This window comes from Bufo bufo, chromosome 2, assembly GCF_905171765.1.
Source record: "Bufo bufo chromosome 2, aBufBuf1.1, whole genome shotgun sequence".
NCBI classification, from domain to species: Eukaryota; Metazoa; Chordata; class Amphibia; order Anura; family Bufonidae; genus Bufo; species Bufo bufo.
The window spans coordinates 290671558-290683884 of record NC_053390.1 but is presented as its reverse complement, the minus strand read 5'-3'; the positions used below and the strand labels follow the sequence as shown (position 1 = coordinate 290683884).

The 12327-nt window shown below is 41.7% G+C and overlaps 1 protein-coding gene across 1 annotated transcript in view; it reads left to right on the top strand.

Annotated features, from left to right (window-relative positions):
* The window catches only part of P2RX2 (purinergic receptor P2X 2), a 73261-nt gene extending 61446 nt beyond the window's left edge, over positions 1-11815 (top strand). Inside the window, exons 8-12 of the mRNA XM_040419693.1 lie at positions 1753-1880; positions 5447-5537; positions 6671-6736; positions 10336-10413; positions 11624-11815. Coding sequence (XP_040275627.1) covers positions 1753-1880; positions 5447-5537; positions 6671-6736; positions 10336-10413; positions 11624-11815 — 555 coding nt within the window. The remainder of the gene's footprint in view (positions 1-1752; positions 1881-5446; positions 5538-6670; positions 6737-10335; positions 10414-11623) is intronic.
* Positions 11816-12327: the final 512 nt, after the last annotated feature.

Genomic DNA, 12327 nt, shown 5'->3' with positions numbered 1-12327 from the left:
AGGAACGACACTCATGGAGAATGGATAAAAAAATAAAAATAAAGAGCAGAAAACAATTGTCTTTCAGCTGGTTACAGTCTGGGGCCACAAGGGACAACGGATTGCGGAAATGATTTTTTTTTGCCTCATGGAATTGTCACTTTCTTTACTCAAAGCAGTGTTAAAAATGTAAATTGTCTGAGCTAAGAATCTGAATACAGATGGCCACTTTTGCTGGTCGTGTCCTAGTGTGTAGTCAGATGTGGAGCTTTATCCATCAGAAATAATGTCACTTCAATCAAAGTGAAGGTGGACTCACATAATATTCTCCTAGTTTAGCAGGCTAGACGTTTGATTTTGGCATCCTGTCGAATTGCCTTAATAGGGGTTTCAGCAAAGAGTTTGTGGTAATTTTGTATTTAATTCTCCCCTCACGATATATTTAGGTATAAATGATGAGTAAAGAAGCTTTTGTACTATAGGGGATAAATGTAAGATCAGTGGGAGTCAGACTGTTAGGACCCCAATCCATCTCTAGAATGGGAGACTACTTTATCCGATTCTTCTTCTTGTGAGCAGCCATGGTGAGGAGGCAGATGTGGGAGTACACTGTGCTATCTGCTTATCTTTCATAGACTTGCATCCAGAGGGTTGCCCACATACTTGGCTATTCTTCCATACAACTCCTCCCCACCATGGCTGTCCACAGAAGGAAGACAGATGGAGAGGGGTCCCAGCAGCTGAATCTAACAATTATCAACAATCCTTTAGACAGCTGATAAATATGGGAGAGAAAACCCTGAAGAAGTACACTGCACGGAAAATTCCTAAAAAGCTACTTTCACATCTGCATTTTTGCTGTCCAGTCTTGAGATCCAGCATTGGATCTCAAAACCACAGCAAAACGCTTCCGTTACAAAAATACTACTGGCTGCATCCATTCAGAACAGAACCGGTTGTATTAAATTGGAAATAAAGAATCCATTTAACCATTAAAACCATTTTAAGTCATTGGGTGCAGGAGCCATTTTTTTTCTATTAGAAAAAAACTGATATGGCACCATTGACTTACATGTTTTTGGTGCTGGATCCGGTTTCTTCAGTTTCCCATGTCACACACAAAAACACTGCTTACAGCGGTTTTGCGTCCGGAATGGGAACGCAACAAACCGGAATAGAATGTATTCTGGTGCACTCCGTTCCGGTTTGTTCAGTGTTGTCCCCATTGACAATGAATGGGGACAACACTAAAGAGTTGTGCTACGGTTTTGAAACCCTGTGTCGGATCTCAAAACCGGACAGCACAACACAGATGCGAAACTAGCCTTAGTTGCCCATAGAAACCAATCTGATGCCACCGTTAATTTTCCCCAAAGTGCTCAAAAAAGGCTCAATCTGGTTGGTTGCTATGGAAAACTAAGCCAGTTTATCTTTACACCAGATTTGATAAATCTCCCCTATGACTAAATGGTCTGTGGAGGATAACTAGTATATTAGTATTATATATCAACCGGATATGTGTTACCAACATAAGCCCAACAATTTATTAGCCAAATGTATTCCAAAAAAGTGTATTTTTGGGATACATGTGGCCACTGGTTGACTATTCTATTCAGTGTAGGTTGATTCCATAGAAAAACAGATATTGTGTGTTATACTGTTACATACATTTCTAGGGCACAGACATGTCTGCCAAACATAATGTGAACAGTCATATAACTTTTAGCTTACAAGCTCGAGATTGCTAAACAACTCCTTCTTTCATTTTTAAAGGGAGGAATCATTGGTGTGATCATTAACTGGAACTGTAATTTGGATTTACATCCCTCAAAGTGTCGTCCACATTATTCATTCCGACGCCTTGACCTGCAGAACAATATTTCCACTGGTTATAACTACAGGTTAGCGCTGGATTGTGTTACTGTGACAAGTGTGTGGAGAGAAAGCACAATGGGGCAGATTTAATAATCCTGTCTAATCGTAAAACAGGGTAAACACAGACAGTCCTAATACCTTCCACATATATGCATTTTGGGCCTTAAAGGGGCTGTGTCACTTCAGCAAGTATAATTTATCATGCAGACAAAGTTAGTAGAAGCCACTTACTATGGATTGTTATTATCCATGCTGGATTCATTTTTCCATCATATTATACACTGCTTGTTTCCATGGTTACGGCCACCCTGCAATCCATCAACAGTGGCCGTGCTTGCACACTATAGGAAAAAGTGCCGGTCTCTCTGGTGGCCAGGACCATGGGAGTAGTGTGGTGCTCGGGCTCAGACATGTCCTCCACAGTAGGATATGTTGGCTAATCTCTCAATCTTAACATCAGTTTGAGGGTTTAGTAAGACCACAGAGTGCACCTGTCTTTGCAAATGTTATTATATTGTTATACCAGGACCATGGAAGCTCACATAGGCTGGTGCTTTTTTCTTTCGTGTGCAACCAAACATGCAGTGTATAATGTGATGGAAAAATTAATCCAGCCAGAAAAGGAAGCAATATGGATAATAACAATACATTAGTAAGTGTCTTGTATTAACTTTCTCTACATAATAAATGTTATTTGCTGAAGTGACACAACCCCGTTAATGACCAAGCATTTTTTTTTGTTTTGCTTTTCATCATTGCATCCTAAGAGCTATATTTTTTTTTTACTTTTCTGTAAACAGCAATACTATCACAGAGTTTTTGGGTTATAAATTTTGCGTTGTACATTTTATTGACTTCTTTTACACTATAAAAAGCCTTTTCTTTAAAAAAAATAAAAATAAATGAAAATATTTTTGCATTGCCTCACCCCAAGACCCATAGGTTTTGTTTTTTTTTCTACAGAGTTGTATGAGAGCTTGATTTTTGCAGGGCGACATACTTTTCATTGACATCATTTTGGGGTATAATATGGGGTTTTTGATAGCTTTTTTTTTTTTTTTTTTTTTTTTTCTTTGCAGCAAATAAACAAAAAACAGCAATCCTGGCATAGTTCTTTGTTTACAGCATTCACCATACGGTATAAATTACATGATATTTGTATAGTATAGGACGTTACTGACGCGGTAATACCAAATATGTGGAGGGGATTTTATTTTTGCAATTTTTTTCACTGAAAACCTTTTTTTTTTACTTGAAAATGTTTTTATTTAATAAAACTTTTTAAAGATTTTTTTTAACCATTTACTAGCTCCACAGGGAGACTGTAACAGGTGATATTTTCCTCACTTCTATAATGCATTATATAGCTTATGCAATACAGTGTATTATACTGTCAGTGCTATACTGAGAGATACCATCAGGGTTCACCAGAGAGGCATAGCTGGATAGGAAACACTGCAGACAGGCCTGGGGCCTTCTTTAGGTCCCAGGCTACCATGAACAGACATCAGCACCCCACAATCTCATTTGCGGGGTGCCAATGTGAGACAGAGGGAACTCCCTCCCTCTAAACCACTTGGATGTTGCGGTCAGTTGGGGGCCTTTTTTAGGCCCCCAACTGACAGGACAACCATTGACATCCCTTGTTGCAGGGGTTAATGTTGTATGTTACAGCATCATTCACAGCACTCAGATGCATGGCATTTGGACATAGGAACTTCAACTGACACTTATAAATTGTGCTAAAGAGATAAGAAGGGGCCACTATGGTGTTTAAAGTCATTGAGCAGTCCCCAAGTGGTTAATGAAGAAATGTTGCAGTGACCCAGTGGGTCACTGCTAAATAAACTGCTTGTCAAGAGTTAAAAGTTGTAAGTTGTCAAAGCATTTATTTCTTTATGCACTATGTACACCTAAGGGTTATGTATGGACAACAAGTGGTTAACACTGGCAGTCAGCCTAGTTTCCACAGTGATGGGCTGGCTAGAGAGAGTCTAGCAGGCAAAGCTATAGGCAACACTTGCCTGTGCAAGCTCCTTAGAAGTTGGCCTGAGGAGAATTCTGACCCAGAGAATCTTCATCCCTGAGGCTGAAAACTGTCGGAGATTAACTTAATTGAGGGAAAACCCCTGAGGGAAAGAGAACAGACATTCACAGAGGGTTTAGAACTGTATTTCCCAGGCCTTGCCTGGAAACACAGTAATGTACTGCACATTTATGGCAATAAGACTTTACTGCTTGTGGTTGGGGAAAGGTTATTTTGCTTTGGCGCCCAACACACTGACCATATGGATCTAAGATCTGCACCCCACAGCCTGAGAATTTCAGAAAGAGTTAATAAGAATGTAATTGTATACCTGTGGTTATTTGGAAAATCTCGAAGCGCACTTAGACGGAGACTTAGGGAGGATAATTACCATCATTGCTGCTGCCTATACACAGCTCTTGGAAAGAGCCTACACTGAAATATACTTCGAATCTGTGCCTATTGATGCTATATGTACTACAACTCCCATCATCTATTCAATAAAGAGAGACTATTTATTGCAGGCTTGGTCATTGTATCCACCATCATCTGCCACCCCCCTACTTACATCTGCCTTCCTGCATTGCACTCATCCACCCAAAATCAATGGCACCCCACCTGTAGGCAGGAGACCAAAAAGGTCCAGGGTGTGCCCTGAGGGCATGGGCGGACTGGGAACTTAAAGTGGCATTGGAAAAAAACTTAAAAGTGGCCCCATGTTGTAGGCAGGTCCAAATTGACAGAAGGCAGGGCAACACAAGTAGGCAGGACAACATAGGTAGGTATGGTCTGCAATACTGTAGTGCACAGTATTCAACTTTATAACTGTCTTAAGGATGGTAATACAGTTGAAATCAGGAGGGTACATGCGGCTGCTGGCCAGGTGCATAAGTGCCTGATGTTCTTAGCATTAATTCTTAGAGCATCAGATTGTTAAGTACCCAGCCAGTGGCCGTGAGGAGGGCTTGGGCATCAGCCCACAGGGAAATTTCCCTGCAAGGTCTATGGCCAGTGAACCCCTGCCCAAGGGAAGAAAAGGTGCACCCCCCATTCACTGTATGGACTTAACTTAGGGAGCATTGGAGTAAGGACAGCCACTGTGAACCACCACCATTCCTATGTCAATGCCACAGCTACCACTCCGCTCCTCCTGCCCCCCCCCCCCCCCTGGGAGTTTCTGCAGTGTCACCACTCCTGACCTGTCTTTTTTAGTACTGTACATACTAGTATTCTCCATCAAACAACAAATACTATAGAGCATCTTTTCTTAGAACTTTGCATTTAGTTATTCCTCCTAAAAATGTATGAATAAATTGAGAACTGGGTCTTCAAAGGGACGTGTCACACAGACTGACACTGGTAACACTGATTGAACAATGTCAGACTGTGAAGGGTCCCAGTTGTCAATTCATTCATACATTTCCAGGAGGAATAACAGAGAAATGACAAAATCAGAATGTTTGTTTTATATAAATTACAATCATAATAAATAAAAGTGAGTGAATTGTTTTCTACTTAACATCTATTTTTCTTTCAATCCTCACTTTCCTGGCATTCTATTCTCAGGTTTGCCAAGTATTACAATAAGAATGGTAGAGAGGCCCGCACGCTCATAAAAGTTTATGGGATCCGTATTGATGTCATTGTGCATGGACAGGTAATTTTACTTCCATTTTTTATATGTCTGTTCAGAGTCCAGCCACCATCAGATACCCAACTTATTAGAGGACAGAGTAAAAGAAAAAAAATATGAAAAAATCAGGTCAAACACAGAAATGGTGCCCACAGTGGTCATGTGGGCAAACCTGCGACCAAATTATACAGAATATGCACTAGATATGCAATTAAACAGTTGTCCCCCCTAAGTCATGGCCTATCCTCAGCTGTTCGGCAGTAGCTCCAGCGCTGGAAGTAGACAGTTCCATCTGCTTTGTAGTGGACTAAGCTCATCACTAAAGTGCTGCCCCATTGACTATCCCCGTCCCTATCCACAGGACGGGGCATAACTATTAAATTGTTGGGGGTCATACTGCCAGGACCCCCATGATCATTAGAACCCCTTGGCGCCCCCGGGAATGAACAGACCGGCAGGTCAAGCGCCCCTGTAGTGTGCATGCTCGACCTGCCACTCCGTTCATTTTGGAGGGGTATGTGGTACCCGTTCTAATGATTTAATAGTTTTTCGCTATCATTTGGATAGGGGATAACTTTTAACAACTAGAATACCCATTTTAACTCCAGCTCTAGACTTTGCCATACACTTATGACTTATTTGTGAAATAATCCTTTACCTCAATGGACAGATCTAATATAGCACTACAACCAGGCTTGGACTGGCCCACAGGGGTACAGGGGTATCCCCCGGTGGGGCCCTGAGCAAGATGGGCCCCTAGTCTCCCACCCCCTGCACAAGTGACACATAACACATTAGATTTACTGCACTACATACATATATTCAATGTACAGCCCCTCAACCAGCCTGTTCTCATACGTATAAAAAACTTGTTTATTATATTTGAATGTATCCGTACGGTGGGCCCCCAAAATAAATTTTACTGGTGGGCCCTAGGCACCCCAGTCCGACACTGGCTACAACCACTACATATATAAATGAACGAATAATAAACGTAACCCCCTAAATTAGGTGTTAATCTGTACAACCCAGCTCTCAGGACTAACTTTTATGGAATGAAGACAGACCATGTATGACACTCTCTTACGTTTAATGTCATTGACTATTTACTTTTTGTTATGAGAACTCAAAGAATAAAAGTTTTTCTCATCACACAGGCTGGAAAGTTTAGTCTTATCCCAACCATCATTAACTTGGCCACAGCCTTGACTTCAATTGGTGTTGTAAGTATACAGTACATCATTTCTTTTTCAGTCATATGCATTTATAAAATATTACTGAATACGTATTGCTGATTTGCCAAGTGGTATCTCCCAGAGAAAGAAAGCCGTCTCACTGGAAGTGGCTCATGAGCCAGGGCTGGGACAAGGCCATTTGGTGCCCAGGGCGAAGATGGCAAACTGCGCCCCCCCCCCCCGTTTTTAAGAAAGAATCAATGTTGTTTCAAAACAAGAATATACTTAAAGCAATAGAACAAAGGACTGTGGGACTTTGAAAGTCACAGACACTATAAAGTTCCCCCCCATCATCATGTGCCAGTATAAAGTCCCCCCCATCATCATGTGCCAGTTTTGTAATAAGCCCCCCCAATGTGCCAGTAACACTATTGTAAAAAAAAACAAAAAAAAAAACACTTATACTTACCTAAGTGTCAGCGATGCGATGCAGCCTCTTCCTGTGTCCCACGCTGTAATGTAAGGCTCAGGCGGCACGATGACGTCATTGCGCCGGCCTCTGATAGGCTGCCGGCCTAGTGCCTGCAGCCAGGGGCGTACATAAAAATCACTGGGCCCCATAGCAGGAATCTAAATTGGGCCCCATTCCCCTTTTATAGCCCCTCCCTTTGTTCCATGAACTATTCTTGCTGCTGCGTTTTATAATTTATGCCATCAGGGCCGGAATGGGATTACAAAACAGCCCTGGCACACAAAAGAGGTATAATAGATGCAGATGTATATTATATACAGCAGTGTACAGTTATGTGAGGTACGCGGTATAATAGATGCAGTGTGTACAGGTATATAGTATATTCCCTAGTGTTCTGATATGTGAGGTACAGGGTATAATAGATGCAGTGTGTACAGGTATATAGTATATACAGCAGTGTACTGATATGTGAGGTACGGGGTATAATATATGCAGTGTATACAGTATATACAGTAGTGTAATATGTGAGGTACGAGGTATAATAGATGCAGTGTGTACAGATATATAGTATATACAGCAGTGTATTGACACCTCGTACCTCACATATCAGTACACTGCTGTATATACTATATATCTGTACACACTGCATCTATTATACCTCGTACCTCACATATATAGTATATACAGAAGTGTACTGATATCTGTACACACAGCATCTATTATACCTCATACCTCACATATCAGTGCACTGCGGTATATACTATATATCTGTACATATTGCATGTATAATACTGTGTAATATATGCAGTGTGTGTGCATGTATGTGTGTGTATATATATATATATATATACAGAGCAGTGTATTGATGTGACACATAGAAGGTATAATACTGTAGATGCAGTGTTTATAGAAATATGTGGTCAGTTATGCATTATAGTCACTGTGAGGTACATGAGGTAGTGGTAACTGTCTGAAGTAGTATACATGAGTGAGCAATGAGTAAAAACAGGGCATGGAGGGGGGGGGGGGGGTAAATGATGAAAAGTGGAGGACCTCCTCTTACCTCTCCATTCCAGTCTGTATGGATCAATACAGAGCTGCTTGTGAACTTTTAATACTTGCTGTTAGGGGTTGAAGGACCTGTGATGATGTCATCACAGGTCCTGGCAGATGTACCTTTGAAACCTAGGAACTACAACCATTTTTGGTGCAGTTCCTTTGCTAGATTCTGCAGGACCTGTGATGTTGAAGATGATGTCATCACAGGTCCTGGCAGATGCACTGTTCTAACCTGGGAACTACACTTTACACTGTGCAGTTCCCTTACAGGACCTGTGATGACATCATCAAAGGTCCTTTAGCTTTAGAAAGGTAAACAGGAGTAATTAGGGGGCGGGGGCCTCTCCTCCACTTCGGTGCCTGCCTGCAGCCTATCAGAGGAAAGGGAAGGGACACGCCTCTCCCTCCCCTGCACCTCCGCTGGCACAGACAGTTTACAATGGAGATGAGCGCAATGGAAGCGCTCATCTCCCTGTGCCCGGCGGCGGCTGCTCACTTGGGGGGGGGGGGGGCATCATTTTAGTTGGGGGGGCACATGGGGGGGCACAGCATGATGTAGGGGGGGCCGTGGCTGGCACTTCACCTGCGCCCCCCTCCTGTCCGCAAATGGTAGCGCCCAGGGCACCCGCTCCTTCGGCCCCTGCCTTGTACCGGCCCAGTCATGAGCAGTCAATGTTTGACTTGTCAACAAGACAGGGCATAACCTCACAGTACGCCACTGCCTTCTCTCAGCTTTTCCTAGGCCAGTAACGACATGTGGTCTAGGCACAGCTCAGCCGCATTGAAGTGAATGCCAAGCACAGCCACTACACAATGTACGGCACTGGGCTTGGTGAGCACAGAGAAGGTCGCGGGTTCCCACGTGTCGGACCCCCACCAGTCAGATACTGATGACCCATCCAAGGGATAATTCATCAGTATTAAAGTCTTGGAAAACCCATTTAATATGTGCTGCTAGAGATCATTTTAGTGATTCACACATTACTTTATTTATGAATCACTTTACAATCCCAACAATTACCATCCATTTCGTTCCTTGCATGGTTACTGGTAGAGAAAAACATTGCCTCCTCTTTTGTAATGAAATAAAACTGTTTCAAGCAATAATTTAATAATAATTAAAATTCTGATAGATTAGACTCTGATAACATGTAGTTCAATGGCCTCAACCGTTATATCCTATACTGCCTAACTGCTCGGACTGAGACACAGGACTATGAAACTGTAAGGGCTGTATTACACCAACAGATTATCTGACTTTTTCCTACAGTTTACAAACACAGCCACCACTGCTGGATTTCAGGGTGATCATAACCCCTGGATACAATCAGTGTATAATGTGATAGAAAATGTAATCAAACCAGCAAAGGAAGCAATATGGACAATCACGATACATAAGTAAATGGCTTGTATTAACTTTGTCTAACACACCAAAGACCAACATGACCAGTCAGCCTTCAGTCAGTCATTGCCCATAGATACAATTTAAAAAACTACTATTGTTTGAAATGTTTGAAGTTGACATTTCGGCTAGCATTCATCTAAACTTTACGGCCAGCTCAAAATCAGTTTCAAAGTACAAAGCCATGTAGGATGGGTTCCCTGAAACATAACCATACCCTTCTTGTGAAAATCCAGGTCTCTAAGGGTCCATTCACATGACCATATTTCTGGGCCTGCATCCTTTCCCCAATTTTCCAGAACAGGTGCGGGCCCATTCATTTCAATGGGGCTGCAAAACATGCAGAACGTAATTCTGTTCCACGCCCCGCCAAAAAAAATAAAAAGAGCGTGTTGTATTCTTGTCCGCAGACAAGAATAGGCATTTCTATCATACTGCTGGCTGTGCGGAACGCACAAGGCCGGTGCCCGTGTTTTGCAGATCTGCAATTTGTGGACCACAAAATACTTACGGTCGTGTGAATGGACCCTAGTCCTGAAAGATAATTATTTTTATTTATGTGCAATTAAGGTTTTTGATGTACCATGTAGTGTTATTATTCTTTTTAGACAAAAAACAAAAAGTAAGCATTGCTTCTAGGGGAGAATACCTCCATACATATAGCATCCCATAGACTTCTAATATGGCCTTGTGTGTGCTTCTTTGTCCCTTTAGGGTTCTGTTTTCTGTGACTGGATACTACTGACCTTCATGAACAAAAACCACATATACAGTATGAGAAAATTTGATAAGGTAAAGATATTACATCTGTACACTGGCTTATAAAACCTTCCAGCTTTATAAACCTGACATGTCAGAGAAATCATAGAGATAACTCATAAATGGCATTCCCCTTTTTTATCACACTGTTTGGTGAAATTTAAGGTGGATTTACACCTTGCAATAATCAGGCAGATTATCGGAAGCGAATTGTCCTGCGAACGCTCGTTCCTGACAATCTGCTTGTGTAAAAGTGCTGCTGATCAGCCAATGAACGAGCAAAACGGTGATCCTGTTGTTTCTGCAGGCACCTAAATGATTGTTTCTGGGCACCAGATTGTGCTGTCTAAACAGCTATCTCCTGCCCAGAAACAAGGCAGCGCTATGAGAATGCACAATTGCAATAGGATCCCTCATTCTCATACTGCGGAGGAGATCGCTGTATGTAAACACAGCTTTCTCCTCCACTAATCGAGCAGTCGCTTCCTTCCCGATAATCTGCTGCTCATTGCACAGTGTAAATGTACCTTCAGGTCCTCCACTACTGATTTGTTAGGCAAATGTAGGCAAAATCATATCTAACAGGCCCACCAAGACAGATAAGGGCCAAATAATGGGTCAAGCCAATGAGTCAGTATCCGTTTAGATATTCAGATTGGACAAGACACAACTACTTAGCTCTTCAGCATCACTGGACGGTTTGCAAATTGACTCATACCAGTCAAACCAGAGACATTCATCTGTCTTCTGGCTTGGCTGATAAAGAGTTAACTTGCATACTTGTTTTCTCATGAAGCATGTGGCTCCTCAATAACAGTACCACTCCCTGAATCACTACACAGCAATATTATCTTTCCATTTCGTAAAGGATCAGTATTATTATTTTTTTTCTATAAATAAGCTGATTTAAATATTTTATGTGTTTGTAATTTCCAACAAGGTACATGCAACTATAAATTATTGGTCAATAAAATGACACTCCTCTAGAAATTTATACTCCAGAACCCCCTTTTGCTGTTAAATTTACTGGACTATAGGCGAAGTAAAAACACCAGACCAGTAGGGTTTGATAGTTGGTATCAAGTTCCCTAATTCGGATACCAGTAGTCCCCAGTCCCATTAACTCAATAAATAATGGACTACTCTGTAAATATGTTATCACATATATATTGAAACTTTTTGGGATGTCAATATTTTAATCGTATGTTTTCTAACTGTAGCTGTTATGGTTCATCTTTTAAAGGTTTGGAAATTGGAGGAGACAAATACTGCAACAGTTACTACGGTTTGCTCACCCGCTACCTCCGAATCCCTCTGCACCAATCATGATCCTCCATACAAAGACAGTAGTCCTTCGTCTGACAATGTCACACATAAGGAGGGGCAGCAAGACCATACATGGAGTGAAGGAATAGAGCCTCCGCCAGGAAGCTGACATTTCATAGAGAGGTATAAAACTCTCTCTAAAAGCCAAGTAATTTCATGGGGCTCAAGAACATATACTATTAGTCATGGGAAAAATTACTGGCTCTGTCTATCTTATAAGTGTTTGGGTTAAATGACTAACAGGCTCTCAGCCTCACAGGAACTGAAAAGAAGTCAACAAATCGAAGAATAGACCCTCAACATTGGACCACCAGCGCAAACTGATGTCACCCTCTTTAAACAATCCACAACCCCGCAGGTCTCTGTTTACTACTATGCAGCTGAACATGTGTTGTCTACCTACGTGCCCGATGCATCCAATCGCTGGGCTCAGCTATCTCCTGCCATACATACAGGCAAGACTGCTGAGATAACCCCTTTAACTCTTTATCATACTTACTATAACTTAATAACTCATGATTTATTTATGCATATATCTGAAATGGTATTTCCATTTCCACCTCTTTTGTGTCTTTTCTGGTTAAGACTCCCTGACTATCATTCTCTGGGGATTTGTTAGCA